We start from the raw sequence: 17,521 nt of genomic DNA, 5'->3' as shown, positions 1-17,521 counted from the left end.
TCAGTGGGTGCTGATTTACCGGGCCTCCTCCTGTTTGAGTCCTTTCCCTTTTGTCATGTGCTACCTTCTTCTGCAAAGATGAAAATATTACGTTTTAGAGAGGGTGTCTTTCTGCTGGGTGGGACATACAGATGGTCACATTCACAATTGCAATTCCAGTGAATAAATGAAAATATTACTTACACTAACTACTTGACCAAGGTCCTGCCACTTCTTTTTGCACTGGCCTCCAGACCTCGAGGTGGTCACTTCTGCAAGTTGGTTCCAGCGTTTCTTCATTTCTTTGGGTGAAACTTTTATGTGACCTCTGCTGGTGTCCAGCTCGTGTCATCTGGCCTCAATTACAGTAACTAGTGCCTCCACTTCGTCCTGAGAGAAATTTTTGGTCCTTGAGCCGCTTTGCATATTGTATTGCAACTCCCATTTTTCCACTGAGAATTAAAATGGTGCTTTAAAAATGGCCGAATGCAGACCGGGAGCTATACTGGGCATGCGCGCCCATAGCAGTCATGTAACAAACATACTTTTATTCCCTGCGCATGCGCAGAAGGGAAGGGGGGGGGTCATTTTTTTACGGCACAGATATTAGGCTTCCCAACCGCTCCCCCTCCCCGAAGCTAAATATATAACGGGGAAACATGCTAGTTATTTTTTTTTTGGAGTAGTCGGGGCCAAAAAAAAACGGGCATAACTCTTGTAATAGACCAAAAACCGACATTGGGGAAAATTGAGCCCCAGGTTTTACCTCTCATCACCTCTCTCAACCCTTCCACTGCCCCCGTGTTGTTTGGCTGCTTTTCTGACATCCAGCTCTGGATGAGCAGTGATTTCCTCTAGCTAAACATTAGGACGAACAAAGCTATCATCTTTGGTCTTTGCCACAAGTTCTGCACTCTCACCTCCAATTCCATATCCCTCCCTGGCTACTGTTACAAGTTCAACCAGACCATTCACAATTTCGACGTTCCATTTGATCCTCTCCAGCACAAAGACAGCCTACTTCCACCTCTAACATCATCTGCCTCCACACATCTGATGCCGCTAACCTCATCCAGTCTTTGCCACCTCCAAACTCAACTATTCCAATGCTCTCCTGGACATCCTCCACCCTCCATAAACATCAGCTCATCTAAAACTGCTGCTGGTGTTCTTTTGCAAACCAAACCAAACCCCACTCCCCCACCACCCCTGTGCTCGTTGACCTACATGAGCTCCCAATCCCCCAATGCATCCAAATTAAAATTCTCATCCTCACGTTCAAATCCCTTCATTACTTTGCCCCTTCCAATCTCCTCCAGGCCTGCAATTCTCCAAGAACTCTGCATTCCTCCAACTCTGACTCCTTAAATCCCAGCCTTGCCACCTCTTTATCCTCCATTAAGATGTTCCTTAAAACCTAACTCTTTGATCTAGCTATTCATCACCCCTCCTAATAGGTCCCTCTTTGGCTCAGTGTCAATTTGCCTAATTACACATCATGAAGTGCCTTGTGATTGTTTACTATGTTAAAGGTACCATATGAATGCTTGTCATTGTAGTTGTTGTTGCATGACATCCAAAAACGCAATAGTGCTTCTTCTGAGAAATAACCTTTTTTTTAAAACTAGGAATACAAATATAATCTTCAAATATATTCTTCTTCCAAATAGTCAACTTTGAATCCACTAAGAATGTCTAAACTGAATGGGGTTACAGTGTACAAGTAGTTTCAAATACAGTATTAGTTTCATGAAACTGTATGTTTTGATTTGCTTTTTGGAGAGGAAGATTTAAATTATATTTAGATTTTACTGGTCAGATAAACATCATGTTTCAAATTCTATGCCAAAATGAGAAGTTTCACATCAAATTACTGCTTTATGTTATAAACTAGATTTCAGTTAAAACAGGCAGCTGGTTTATTACACTGTTCAAAGATGCTGCTTGATTGCTGTAAATAAACATAAGGCTGATATTCTTCGTGTCCCAACTCCCAACCTGGTTTATGTTAGCCGAGAGGCCCTACAATCATTTATGTAACCATCATGTGCATGGCAGTTAGATCATTTTCAGCTGATATGTGGATGATAAATTATGAGGCCCGACATTCAGACTGAATACATTTTTCCATAATCCCAAAAAACATCAGCACATACATTTTTGAAGCATTCCTGCATCTTAAATAACAACTACATTTTGCTCTCCAGCTAGATAATACTGAAGTCATTTCTTAGTTGTACATCTTTTCTGTATTAACCTCTAACTTTTAAAAATGATAAGTCGAAATAGAACTTCTTGTGTTGAGTTATTGTTTTTAAAAACTTAAAACTCCAATTTCATATTTCCTGCTCCAATTATTCCACTATTAAATATTGCCTACTCCTCAACCACTATGGCTTATTATATCTGCAAATGTAATAGTGTGCTTACATTTCACCATACCCATTCATTTTCCAGCCGCATGTCAGCTGTAACTAAATTCCAAGTTCAACATTTCCTTGCTACATTACTAGTTTCCATCTGTTTACAATTAGTAAATGTGTATGTATTTCAATATCAAGGATTTCAAGGTGTATGGGTTTCAAGGAAAATGAGATTGGTAAAACGAGGAGAGAGTATGTTTTTATAGTAATCATTTATTGGGTAATAAAACTTCCAACTGACAAGATGTCAATGTGCTTTCAAACCCCCAATTACTGGGACTCCACTTACCTACTCAACATTCAAAAATTGGCATTTGTCACAAAATCAAATTTAGGCAAAAAGAATTTAGATCAAGTTTTTAGTTAATGATAATAAGGAGATTGTGTTGTGCAGTTTGAGTAAAACCTTCATATAAATGACTCGCATTTAGTTGACAGTAAATATTTGCTTCTTCTCATAATAGTTTCTTCACAACTTGTCAATAAATCAATAACAGCTCTTTAGATATCAGAATGATACCAGGGCTAAAAGGGTTAAATTATAAGGACAGATTGCAAAGACTAGGCTTGCATTCCTTTGAGTATTAGAAGATTAAGTGGTGATTGAATTGAGGTGTTTGATAAGATAGATAGGGAGACTATTTCCTCTGGTGGGGGAGTACAGATATAACCTTAAAATTAGAGCTAGGCAGTTCAAGGGTGATGTCAGGAAGCACTTCTTCACACAAAGGGTAGTGGAAATCTGGAAGACTCTGTCAATTGAAAATGTCAAAACTAAGATTAATAGGTTTTTGTTAGGCAAGAATTACAGAACGAATGTGGGTAGATGGAGTTAAGATACAGACCCAGCCATAATCTAATTGAAGGGTGGAACAGGCTTGAGGGCTGAATGGTCCATTCCTGTTTCTATATTCCTATAAAATTACTTATTTCCAGGAATCAAATATCAATTATTTTATGATAAAATTGTGATTATGGCAGTCATTAATTCAAAGTTACATAATTCATTTTTTTTTAAGCACTGTCACTTACTTTGCTTAATTCAAATTACTGGACAATTCACGTTTTCTTAGCCTAAAAAATGAGTTTAAATTATCAGCAGTAGGGTGCATGCAATTATACATGAAGTACATTACCAGAGGTAGTGAAGATTCTGAGTTTGTGTGTATGCGCAGTGGAAGTTGCAATGCCAAATATGATTGAATTCGTTAATTCTGAATTCACTTTTACATTAATTTTTAATGGTTTAAAATTTGTAACAATTTCTAACTCCAGAAGCTTAGCCAAACAAAAAGCTTCAGAAAAAATCTATTATAAAGTTTAAAAAATTGCCTATAATTATGGGTAGACTCAGCTAACGCGAGCAGAACTGCTCCGACCATAATCAGTTCTATAGAATGTTATGTGGAAATGGTAGAAAAGGCACAGAAATCAGAACTGTGTTTAAACAGAAACTTAACTGAAACAAGTTCGGAAAAGGCAAAGTTTATAAAATTCATTTTTTTTTTAGGTGCACAGGAGTGATTAAGTTGAACTAGTTGAGGCAGAAATCATTGGATCTTTTAAGAAAAAAGTGGATACATATTTGATGTAGAGGAAGGTCCAGGACTTTGGGGGGAAAGCAGGCAGTGAGATTAGTTTTGGATTGTTCTGACAAAGAACGGGCACAGACCTGCTGGCCCAAATGGCCTTCTATGCTGTAAAATGCCTCTTAAATGATTTCAGACTTTTCGGCTTGACAAGTCTCCTGGAAGACCATCCCAAGATATTGATTGTTCTGATGAAGGATCATCGACCTGGAACATTAACTCTGTTTCATCTCTCCACAGATGCTGCCTGAGCTGCTGAGTATTTCCAGCATTTTCTGTTTTTATTTCAGATTTCCAGCATCCGCAGTATTTTGCTTTTGTGCCAAGATATTGAAAGCTCTTTGTGCCAGAACTGCTTCCTGATACAGATTGAGCGTCCGAAATCCAGAGTTCCAAAATTCGGAATGTTCTGGAATCCGGGAACTTTAAGTTAAATATTGACTGTATGACAAAGGAACACAGGTATGAACTGGTTAAATACAATTCAGCAATACAGGTTGAGCGTCTGGAATCCGCAAACCTCAGGACCGAGGCTGTTCCAAATATTTCCGGATTTTGGAACGTCTTTGCCTGGGCTGAGGTAAGGGAGGGGGGAGCCGGGGCCGGTGGGAGAAGGCAAGCGAGGTGGGGGGGGGGGGGGGGGGGGGGAGAGTCAGGGATGGGGCGAGGTTGGGCTGCCGAGGACCGGGCCGATCCATGGCGGGGTCATCCGGAAACCGAAAAATGTTCAGGAATCCAGACACCCCTCCCGCCCGACTTCGCCCCGGCCCTCAGCGGTCCGACCTCGCCCCGGCCCCGGCTCCCCCCCTTACCTCGGCCCAGGCAAAGAGGTTCCAAATTCCGGAAATACCTGGAATCCGGAACAGCCTCGGTCCTGAGGTTTGCTGATTCCGGGCGCTCAACCTATATTGCTGAATTGTCTTTAACCAATTTATACCTGTGTTCCTTTGTCCTACAGTCAATATTTAACTTAAAGTAAAGTTCCAGATTTACATTTTCTATTCTACTTAGTATCATGTATATCTTTATAAAGATGTCCTCCCTTTTGCTACCTTTCAAGGAGGAAGAGTCTGAGTTTTTTGAGCTCATCCTCATAACTCAGCCCTCGGTGATACGAAAGATCAATGTTGTGGTTCATCTCTGCACCCCCTCCAGGATGACCAGAGTTGCTGAGTACTAACACTGTGGCCCCCATCTTTGCTGGGGAACTGACTCACAAAATTGGCCACATTACTAAAAGTATTAACGCTAAAGCAAAATACTGTGGATGCTGGAAATTTGAAATAAAAACAAAAAAATGCTGGAAATAAATCAGCAGATCCGGCAGCATTTGTGGAGAAAGAAACAGAGTTAACGTTTCAGGTCGATGACCTTTCATCAGAACTCAGGTCACCAAGGTGGTGGAAACGGGTTTCCACGCGCCCTGTCTTTCCCATCCCGCCCCGCCGATCCCCTACCCTTTTTGCGGAGGCAATTGCCTCGCGGGAGCATGGTCAGCGTCAGTCAGTGCCCCCGACAGCTTCGCGGGTGCGAAGTTTGCAGTGGCTGGGCACTGCGACTGCCCTAACGGGGAGGGCGTACCGCCGCGGCCGGCATTTTGTTTTAATTGTTGTCCGACTCCTGAGTCTGTTCGACAATAGTGGCCGCTGGTTTGGCCAGGTCACCGGCACCCCTTCTTAGGTGCCAGGCCAAACCCCACCCTGGTGGCCCAGCCTCTCAGCGTTCCTCCCCTTTAAGTGAAGGAGAGGAACGTTACAACGTGTCAGCTAAATGACACCGCCCACCTTTCGCCCCACTCCTGACTCTGTTCCGCTCCACTCCCGCCTCCAGCAGCGTCCAAGAGTGCCGGGAAGCTTCCCAAAAAAAAGCCCTGAATATCGCTCCATTCTCTGCCCCATCTCTACGGGCGCTAAATTCTCAGTTAATTCAAATTATCCGCCCCAAACAGGGTGGAGGACAATTTCAGCCCCTGAATGTTTCAACTAATCAAATTGGCCTAATTCTATACATTTAGTCTCGCAAGTGTGATTAACATATATTGTTTTTTTAAGAAGGAAGCACAGATTGGAGCATTTACTAATTTTAGATTTTCATTTTCTTAGTTTCCCGAACTTACTTCCAGACAGCAGTTCATCTCTGCTGAGATACATCACAAGCAGCACAGTTGAAGTTGGGTATTTGCAGAGTGGGGAAATTTGTGGCACAAGGCTGCAACATGCTAACTAATACCATATGGGCTGGTACATAAGCATACTGTTTCGTTCAGGCAGTCCACTCAACAAATATCATAAATCCTCAAGTACAATCCCCCAATACATAATACATGTTCAGTATCTGCAAATATGCCATTTTTAGCATTTTTTGGAGGGAAGGAAGAAATATGCATTATTCTTGAAGATTTACAGTGTTTTAATACAAACTAGCTGAAACTTCTGTGGTATCCAGCACACTCTCTATATGCATCAATTAGTGGGTGTTCATCAATGATCTAAAGGCAGCATTCATTCAGGAGCCGGTCAGCCCCCACTACGTGACAATATTTTGCTTAATAGAAGCGATTGAACAAAGGACATGCTCAACATTCAGAGGCTTCTACTGCATAGCCATTGACAGTCCCGATGGCCAACTGATACAATATGAACTTTGTACCTTACTCCGAGATTCTAATTAAAAAATGACAATCAAACCTGCTTACTCAAAATATATAGGCACAAAAACCCCACAGTAGGTTAAGATCTGGAGTAATAAAACAATTCTAGCAGGAAAAACAGCTTGTATAAAAAAGAAAAATAGATTAATATTTTGGCTGCAACTCTTATCAAAACCAGAGCCGCTAAATTTCTCAATTAGTTACTGGTAGGAATGTAAATAAGCTCACACAAGTTCATGCCTAGTTCAACATCTGTGGATCTACCTTCATGTTAACAAAGCACTCTGCTAAATATGATTTTCCCAAATTGTGTTTTAGTGGTTAAATAGAACTATTGCGATATCCATAGTTAATTCAGAAATATTGGGAGATTTATCAGGACTTTTCAAAAGTTATTTTTGCAAAAATAACAGCTTTATCTAAAATTTCCTAATGTAATCATGAATGAAAATAAAATGAAGCGATTAATAACCCATTCATGTAAAGCTTAATGTGGCAATTCAATACATCTCGTCCCAGACAGAATGTCATTCCCACGTGCACTCATTGGCCTGTCATTTTCAATCAAGGAGAAGAAATTAGACAAACTGACTGTCACCTAATCATTTAAAAAATTGAAGGGGCTTCGGATTTTCTGCCATTCCACAATACGGCACACACAGAATTTTGCAGTGCTCTGGTACAAAACATCTCAACAGGAGACAGCAATAAAATGTGCAGATTTTGTCCTGGGGAATGATTTTTAAATTAAATTTTTGTACACTCTTCCTACCTGTAACTTATTGCCCCTCTCAAAACAAGTGCTTAGTCAATAATCTATTAAAGCCCAACTGATATTGCACCATATCACTTCAAATTATTGCACTTTAAAACTATTGCAGACACAGGTTTGAAGTTAGTGGAAAAATGATTTTAAATCAATTTGATTAAAATAACAAAATTATCGTTAACCAGTGAATTCTTCTGGTTTTGAAATCTGACATAACACATTTATATTTTGATTGAATATGAAAAACCAAATACAACGCGATCAACAAGTAGGTAAATTGCCATTACTGCGCATTTAGCTGGAGAATGGTGGGGAGACTGATGATGTTGATAATCGATCTCTTTTGAGCAGAGTTGTATCAATGTCTGCTTTATGGTTTTTGTTTGAAGGAAGAAGTGAAGTGATATATATCTTCAACAAATTCCATTTGTAATTCAAAATAATGATAAAGGACTTTTTAATAAGGGTAAAGAAAGAAAACAATAATTAAGGCATATGTTATCTTGAATTCATGAACATATACAGAAAATTGCAAACAATTTGCCAAATCAAGGGGATACTTTGTGCTGACATTGGAAGAACTTATGTTACAAAAATGAAGCACAAGACTCTTCTGACGACACTGAAGATGGCAAATTGCTTATAAATTATAAAGTAGTTAGTGTGGAGCTGGCATTTCATGTTAAGTTTCATTACTTCCCAAAATTAAATTGTTTTCAAATGGTAAATGACTTATCAGAGTATATTTCTGATGCATTTATTGTTTTGATTGGTGACATATCCGAATATCAAAAAAAAACTACGGGGGCAGCACCCCATCGGGGTTGAGCACTGCAGCTCTAATACTTAGTGTCAGAGTGAGAGGAGGCAGGTCTGCACCGCCGTTCCATTCACTCAGCTATTCCAGAAAAATGCTGTTTTGCCTTCCAGGGGAAGGAAAGTAAAGAGCGGACACCAGCTGAATAGCACCTTGTCTCCTGGCAGTAAACCAACAGGACATTCAGGGAGTTTTAGGAGCAAACAATACAACTCACTCCCTCAATAGCAGAGTCACAACTCCAAGTAGACTTGAAGAAGCAAAGATTTTAAAAAATTCTTTAAAAAAAAAAGAAGCGCAAATTGGTTAGTACGGATAGGCGGTGGTGGGGAAGGAGAAAGTTAAGTGCCAATTTTTGTGTCTACCAGAAAAAAAACAAATAATCTTTAAAGTTATCGAATCACCCTTTTTGCAACAGTTCTAGACACCGGAATTATAGTCGTAAACAGCAATATACAGTCATAGACAGATCTTTCGGTCTCAACCATCACAATGCTTTTATTCAAGTTAAAGCACACACCTGCACCCTGTAAAAACACACCACGGTAGTGTAAAACAAACAAACAGAGCAACACACAGTCTGGCCCGTCTAAACAGGCCCCTAACGCGAAGTACCCACGTCTAAAACACCCCTGCTCAGATTCAAAATTGCACCACTGAAATCTGTCCAACAGAATGTGCATATGCTAATGATCCTTGCAGAAACTTCCCCACTAAAACCCCTAAGGCTTGGTTGGGACACACGACACCCTTTCACACAATGCAGTGGTCTTAACGATGTGGACTGGGATAAATGCTCACCAATTACCCCTCTGGCTTATTCGCTGCTTCTCCCGCTGCTTGTGTGTCCAGTCTCAAGGTCAGCTTCCCAGTCAAAATAGCGAGGCTCTCTTTGCTTGTAGATGGTGTTTCTTCTCTCCGTCCCAGACGGAGTGCTCGTCCTTGTGCGTTGAATGACGCAAGCAGGCGTAGAAGAGGGGAGAGAGAGAGAGAGATGGCTGCAACTGATGTCTCTTACACTTGCAAAATGCTTCTTCTCGCGCCATAAGTCCAACTGTTCTTCCCCCGAGGCTGTGCAACTAAAAGAGCAAAATCAAGTCTTTGGCCTGTTCCTTTGTTACTGTGCTGTACCTCGACGTGTGGCTCCGATCAGTCTGTGGTCGAATTGCTTTCCTTTGTCTTTCGATGGTCGAAACACTGGCCACTCTACTTACTGTCTCACTGATGGGTTCCCATTCCATGACAAAAGGCGCCCATCAACGATGATGTTCCTGTTTTTAGCCATTTGCCCATCCCCGCCCCGCTGATGTGTATTCCTGTGGGGCATGTTTGGACCTGCCCCAAGTCAGTGCTGTCTGCTCTCTGCAGTAACAGAAAATGTATCCAAACAATGGCCAAAAGTCCAAAATTTTATGTCGATGTTTTTGCCGAATTCTTAAGACTCCTGGGAAGCATCTTCGGATTTTTTCTTACTTCAAAAGTGTTATATGAATGGCATGTAAAATGTTATTCAAGTGGCACGTAATATTTGTGCCACAAAAGTGCCAGGCAATGACTATCTCCAACAAGCGAGAATCTAACCACCTCCCCATGACATTCGACAACATTACCATCGCCGAATCCCTCACCACTGACCAAAAACTTAACTGGACTAGCCTCATAAATACTGTGGCAACAAGAGCAGATCAGAGGCTGGGTATTGTGGCGAGTGTCTTGCCTCCTGACTCCCCAAAACCCTTCCATCATTACAAGGCACAAGCCAGGAGTGTGATGGAATACCCTCCACTTGCCTGGATGAGTGCAGCTCCAACTACACTTAAGAAGCTCGATACCATCCAGGACAAAGCAGCCCTCTTGATTGGCACCCCATCCACCACTCTAAACATTCACTCCCTGCACCACCGGTGCACCGTGGCTGCAGTGTGTACCATCTACAAGATGCACTGCAGCAACTCACCAAGGCTTCTTCGGCTGCACCTCCAAACCTGTGACTTCTACCACCTAGAAAGACAATTCCAGAGCAAGCGCATGGGAACACCATCACCTGCAAGTTCCCCTCCAACCATGCTGACTTGGAAATATATCACCATTCTTTCATCGGCGCTGGGTCAAAATCCTGGAACTCCCTCCCTAACACCACAATGACTGCAGCGGTTTAAGGCAGCGGTTCACCGCCACCTTCACAAAGGCAATTAGGGATGGGTAATAAATGCTGGCCTTGCCAGTGACACCCACATCCCATGAACAAAAATAAGAAAAGAATACATTTGAAGGGTTGAGTTACAGGGAAGTGCCAGAGAAAATTGGTGTTCTTCAGCTTTAAAGAGCGTTACTAAGAGGGAAAATCATAGAAGTATATAAGATATTAAATGGTTCAAAATAGGAAAATCCAGAGCATTATTTCAAAGTTAACTAAGTCACGAGAACAAAGGACAAATGCTAAAACTGGTGAAAGGCCTAGTTAGGACTGATGTCAGGAAGGATCTCTTCATGTAAGTGACCAACATTTGGAATGGTTTCCCAGGTTCGGTACTGAGGGACAGCATCTTGTATTAATTCAAGATACATTTGGATTTTTTTTTAAATAAACTGGATAAATGAGTTAAGGGGGACTCATTTTGTGAATCAAAAACCATTAAAAAAGGACAAATTCTAAACTTTTGTCATTTGCAGTTTTTGTCGTACATTTAATCTTTATGCATAAAAAATGACAGGCTAACAGTCAGCTGGTTAAGAAAATTTTACTCTTACTCTGGAGCCCTACTAGAATATCCTGTACAAGAGCCTATAGATAAAACTGGAGCTAGAGAATAGGAACAGTTCAGGGGCTCATAGCAGTGAAGATCAGAAGCCCACCACAGGGAGAAGGAGAAAAAAGAGAACTGATAAATAAATGTCGATAAAAATCTCTTAGTTTGCCAAGTCTAATATACCTTTACATATAATTCAATTATTTTCTTCTATCCCAACCACAGAACTTTAAAAAAAAGTGTAGTTACAGAACCACCTGATGGTATATACCTGCTACTGCAACATTTTACATGCATCTTTATTCACCAAAAAACATTTCTGCAAATTTATTACATTAAAGACAGATCATCTACTCTCTGATAATAACAGGATATCTCGCAACAAGCCAGTCACTTGAAGCAAAGGATAAGTAATAGATGGCTATCACTAATCAAGAAGACAGATTCAGTTCATAATTTAATAGCCCCGGCCTAAGATGCCTTGAATTCACTTAGTTTTTTTCTTCCCCAGCCTGAAGAATTTCATAAAACTGTAATTATGCAACTAGCCAATATTGCAGGATGAGAGAAACGCTGCTTGATCTGTGTTCTCTCACTTTGAGGTCCATCAACAGAAATCCTAACATTGGACTGCTAGTTTATTACGCTGCACAACATAGTCCCTTTATTTGCATCATACAGCTATGAGTAAGACTACATTATGACCCTTATTGGTTTGCTACCAAAACAACTGTTGGGTGTACTACTCCAACTAGTTTCAACCAATATCGGTGTGTATTTGTAAATATATATGAGCACACACAGGTGTCTGTTGGACAGCGTGATTGAAACACATTTTTGCAGTACATTGATGATACATTCAATACATGAAAGCATTTGTGGAATGCAACAGGTTAACAGCCCGACTACTTAGCTAGAGGAGGACATGGAGCAGAACCATCTTAAAAATAGAAAAGTACATGACAAAAATATGAAAGGAGACTAGATTACAAGGCAGCGATACAATTGTGGGGTTCAATAATTGAATAAATGAGAGATGCTAAACTGGAGAGCCTCAATCTGAACTCCAACTGTGCATTTTTTGTATCCATCGGTCACCAATATATTGCATGTTTCTTTTTAAATTACAAGTGTAATATGTGTGCACTTTGCAGTCTAATTTAAATGCATTGGAACTGTATAGAGCTTTTCAGAATTGTGGATGATTTAAAAAAAAGTGAAATGAACGTAAAGGCCAACAGTCCAAACCATTTCCAAAACTGGAGAGTAAAATAAATGAAGTAACTGAGCAAGCAGTGACAACAAACCTCTTGTAAAAGCCAAAAGATTGAGAGGAAATATTAACTGATGGGAGTTTTCAACAAAGAATGAGTTACAGGAGAATTCTTTACAACGAATCTTAATTTCAATATAGTGAGGATGTAGGGAGATGGAAATTGCAGGATGGTATATTTGGAGCTTTAAAAGAAAAAAGAAGAGGAAGGACAGAGAGAGAGAGGGGGAGGGAGAAGGGAGTGGAGAGCAGGGAGTGGAGAGAGAGAGAACGGGGAGAGAGAGAGAAGGGAGGGGGGAGAGAGAAGGGAGGGGGGGAGAGAGAGAGAGAAGGGAAGAGAGAAAGAGAGAAGGGAAGAGAGAGAGAGAGAGAGCGGGGAGAGAGAGCGAGAGAAGGGAGAGAGAGAGAGAAGGGGAGAGAGAGAGGGAGAGAGAGGGGAGGGAGAGAGAGAGAGAGAGAGAGAGAGAAAAGGAAGGGACAGAGCGAGAAAGAGAGGGGAGCGAGAGAGAGAGATGGAGCAAGAGAGATAGAGAGGGGGGTGCTAGGGAGCTGGAGAGAGAGAGAGAGCGCAAGAAAGAGAGAAAGAGAGTGCGAGCAAGGAGGGGGGAGAGCGAGCGAGGAGGAGGGAGAGCGAGCGAGGAGGGGGGAGAGCGAGCGAGGAGGGGGGGAGAGCGAGCGAGGAGGGGGGGAAAGAGCGAGCGAGGAGGGGGGGAGCGCGAGCGAGGGGGGGGAAGGGAGAGCGAGCGAGCGAGGGGGGGAAGAGAGCGCGAGCAAGGGGGGCGAGGGGGAGAGGGAGAGCGAGGAGGGGGAGGGAGAGCAGGAGGGGGAGAAGGAGGGGGAGCGAGAGAAGGAGGGGGAGGGAGAGAAGGAGGGGGAGGGAGCGAAGGAGGGGGAGGGAGAAAGAAAGAAAGAAAGGGGGAGGCAGAAAGAGGGAGGAAGAAAGAAAGGGGGCGAGAGAGCTAGGGGGAAGGAGAAAGAGGGGAGACGGAGAAAGAGAGGGGACGGAGAAAGAGGCAGAAAGAAAGAGCAAAACAAAGCGAGGAGAGGGAGGAGGAGGTGTAATGGAGTGGAAACAGGAGTTAGATAATGTAAAGGTGAAAGTAGAAAGAGCTTCATTACTTATCAGAAGTGCAAGAGACATATTGGAACCAACCCAAATATGAGAGCAGTATACAAGTCTGACACATGGAAAAGAAAACCAACCTTCTTGAAGGCAGCTTTGATAATGCAGTTGAGAGTTGCATTTGAGATCACAAAAGGTGATTACAGTTTGTCCATCGTTGTCAATGGTGACAGCTTATGAATCATCTTCAATTTACTCTACGTTGTGCATTCTCTCATGACTTTAAAGTCGAATTTTCGTGAGGAATATTTTCCCCACACAGGATATCAGATATCAGATTGACCAGAGGGCTGATCTTTCCTCGATTTCCTTTGGGCTCCAATTTGTTTTGCTAGCTGGATACACCTTCATAATTACTGGTTTCCTCCATACTCTAAACCACTTTCAGATCACATGCCCACAGTGTTCAATAACTAGAGGATGAAAGGTGGCAGGACCATGCGGGCTGCCAATCGCTTGAGAACAGTACGCAGAGTGTGTTTCAGACCGAGCCCTGGACACGAGCCTTCACCAATAAGGCAGGCAGCACACTTCTGACGTAAAATGTGTGCACATAGCCTGCCATATTGCATGCTTAGGCAAAACCAGCATGGCACCACCGAATTTCTAAAGTGTTAACATGGCAACCAAAAACAGCTGAAAATAGGCACCAAAGTCTCTTTGGCATAATCATTATTTTCCTTTCAAAACAATAATTAAGTAAACATTAATTAAATTTTACCTGTTTTTCTTGGAATTTTCATCTTTTCCTCTTTTGACTCCAAATATCCTGGTAATCAGGGCACTGAACAACAATGTGGAAGAATTTCGTACCTAATGATCAAAAGCAAGGAGAAAATGTTGTGGACTGTCGAGAGCTTCCCTTGTACTTGTATTTGCCTGCATATTTCCACTGCACGCGTGTTTCAAAACTGATCATACTTAAAAGAAAAACAATGACGCAAGACATTTAAGGCAGTATGCTTATCATTACTATAACTAGTTGTCATCAACTTTTTAAAAAAATTACTTTTTGTTAACATATTTGATTCAGCGCTAGTTTTGTGGATTTGAAGTTTCGGAGGAGAAAATGGTTGACAAGAATTACTAAAGTCAAAGGAGTGAGGGAGATGAATTAATCCATTCTTTTTTATCCACCCAAGAGGACAGATTGGACCTCGGTTTAACGTCTCATAGAAACATAGAAAATAGGTGCAGGAGTAGGCCATTCGGCCCTTCTAGCCTGCACCGCCATTCAATGAGTTCATGGCTGAACATTCAACTTCAGTACCCCATTCCTGCTTTCTCGCCATACCCCTTGATCCCCCTAGTAGTAAGGACCTCATCTAACTCCTTTTTGAATATATTTAGTGAATTGGCCTCAACAACTTTCTGTGGTAGAGAATTCCACAGGTTCACCACTCTCTGGGTGAAGAAGTTCCTCCGCATCTCGGTCCTAAATGGCTTACCCCTTATCCTTAGACTGTGACCTCTGGTTCTGGACTTCCCCAACATTGGGAACATTCTTCCTGCATCTAACCTGTCTAACCCCGTCAGAATTTTAAATGTTTCTATGAGGTCCCCTCTCATTCTTCTGAACTCCAGTGAATACAAGCCCAGTTGATCCAGTCTTTCTTGAAAGGTCAGTCCCGCCATCCCGGGAATCAGTCTGGTGAACCTTCGCTGCACTCCCTCAATAGCAAGAATGTCCTTCCTCAGGTTAGGAGACCAAAACTGTACACAATACTCCAGGTGTGGCCTCACCAATGCCCTGTACAACTGTAGCAACACCTCCCTGCCCCTGTACTCAAATCCCCTTGCTATGAAGGCCAAAAGAGAGCAACTCTGATAGCGCAGAACCCCCTCAGTACTGCCCTGAAGCATCAGCCTGGATTGTGTGCTCAAGTCTCTGAAGTGGGATTTGAACCCATAACCTTCTGACTCATTGATGAAAGTGCCACCACTGAGCCAAGCACGATTGCCAGTATTATCAATTTTTGACAAATTAGGGATATTTATGTGCTGTGTGTCCCTGGAATCAGACTGGCTACCCAAAATGATTTCACTTATAACTCTTTGCAGCTGGCAGAAGAGAGACTGGATTTGAATCCAGAGGTGAAATGGTTGTGTGTTGACCTACTGCGTCCATCCCCCAGCTATAAACAACCACCAGGGCTAAATTTGAGAGACTTTGGTTTTCAGTCCTGTTGATTCTGGCTGCACTCTGTTGTTTTGCTAGCTAATATTAAAACAGTCCAGATCAGTTTACTGGAAATAAAACTCTATATACAAGTCCTGCCTCAGATCGGAGAAGCCAGCCCAAAGTTAGACAACAAATGTAATCAGAAATAAACCTGCAGTCAAGTCCATTAAAAATGAGACTGTACGGTAGCGGTTAAAAATTTCACACATTTTCTGCAGTTTTAACCCTTACTCAGTAAATGCAATATAAAGCTGTTTTTGTACAGTGAAAACATGCGAACTATGTGTAAACCACAATTAACATGCCGCTTTCCCTCAAGCCAATAATCAAAAATTGAAATAAACACCACTTTTTTCCTTTGGTAAACAAATTAAGGAAGAATTACATCCACAACAGACACGTCTTTTGGAGACTTCTAGATTTTAATTTGTGTCTTGGCAACTTTGGTTATTTATTTTAGAGCAGGTTTGTTTGATTTGGTCGGCAATGCAGAGCAATTTCCCCAAATATCTCACTCCGCAAAAGGACAGCCAGACTTTTTAAAAAGTCATCTCTCAACCTGCAATTTGACGTTGCTTCAGCCAAGAAATCTTTGTGCTGCAGGATTTTTGGTGAATATTCCATCAGGCTGCTGAGAGTCAACAAAATGTGCTAATTAAAATAGTCAACTACAAAGTCCTTCAATTATACTTAATCCGTCTAATTTTAAAATCAGTGTTATCAGTACTAAGATATTTTGTAAAATGCTTCAAAACACTAATTGCCATATCCACTTTTGTATTACTGCCAACATTGTTGCCATCACCAATCCCACAGCAGAACAAAGGCAGAAGGGCAGCAGCCCAATTCTGATATTACTCATTCTGTTTTCAACATATATCCCAGGTTTGAAAACACTCATACAAAAAAATGGGAACAGAGGAGAAAATGTGCACACTACGCAATATTACTGCAACTAGAACAGTACAAAGGTTCAAGCAAACCAACTATTTCCCTGGTCTCTGTCAAGTATCAATTATTCAATTAAAATTCAATCTGCAATATTTTACCAGGCTAAATTTTTTTGTTACAAGAAGTGATTCAAAACCGAATCATATATACAGCCAAACATTCTTATAACGTGTGGCCTGGTAAAGTAATAAGCAGAACATTGGAGCTTTACATCAGAACTCTGTTCAATCTCTATTTTAGTATCTTTAATGCTTCTAAACCAAATTGTGCGTGAATAAAGCTGTTGAAATAGGGATTAATTAGATTTATGAAGTAAAGCTCCAATATTCTGAGCTAATCAGCCCTGCAGTGTCTTTGTCAGGGGACTATAGATGTTATTTTTTTTTTACACGTGTAACATTTCAGTTTTCGTGTTATCACATAAACCTCCCAAGAATTGTGTAAACAACACAAATGTGCATTTAGCAATAATTCACATCACATTATCATTGGAATGTCCTTTGCAAGAGCCCACATCAATTTTTCACAGCTCATCTTTTCTGGACCATATGATGGAGGGTAAGTCTTCCCAACAAATATTTACATAAAACAACACAGAATGATTAATTATTACCCAGGAGCCTACACACTTTACATTAAGTGCTTTTGTGCATATTTTAGATTCACTTGTTGTCTTTTTTTTTGGTTTTGATCACATTAGTTTTGGAAGAGATCCAGTTACCAGACTTTCAAAGAATGTTAAAAGGTTGTGACTTACTGCCCACACAGGAGATGTAAAGCCAAGGATGGCTGCTTGTATTCCATCTGCCACATATGGAATTACATTTTCTCCTAATTTGGTGTCTCTAAAAAGTGCTCTCAAGATATTCAGAGCATGTACCTGACAAAAACAAAAATATATACATAAGGAATTATTTGTGAAGAACATGAAGTGCAATAAACTTTTTCTGCAATATAACCACTTTTTGCAACCCCGCCCACCAAAATATGCTATACAGAAGAACCTCTTGTATTT

At 41.2% G+C, this 17,521-nt stretch overlaps 1 protein-coding gene across 1 annotated transcript in view; it reads right to left on the bottom strand.

Moving 5' to 3' along the window:
• Positions 1 to 17,521, bottom strand: part of thada (THADA armadillo repeat containing) — a 559,310-nt gene that overhangs the window by 386,834 nt on the left and 154,955 nt on the right. The window contains exons 24-25 of the mRNA XM_070889374.1: positions 17,264 to 17,386; positions 14,095 to 14,186 (exon numbers count right to left, since the gene is read on the bottom strand). Of these exons, the coding sequence (XP_070745475.1) occupies positions 14,095 to 14,186; positions 17,264 to 17,386 (215 nt within the window). The remainder of the gene's footprint in view (positions 1 to 14,094; positions 14,187 to 17,263; positions 17,387 to 17,521) is intronic.

The sequence above is a fragment of the Pristiophorus japonicus genome, chromosome 9, assembly GCF_044704955.1.
Source record: "Pristiophorus japonicus isolate sPriJap1 chromosome 9, sPriJap1.hap1, whole genome shotgun sequence".
NCBI lineage: Eukaryota > Metazoa > Chordata > Chondrichthyes > Pristiophoridae > Pristiophorus > Pristiophorus japonicus.
The sequence above is the reverse complement of the archived record's forward strand: the minus strand, read 5'-3'. Positions and strand labels throughout refer to the sequence as shown.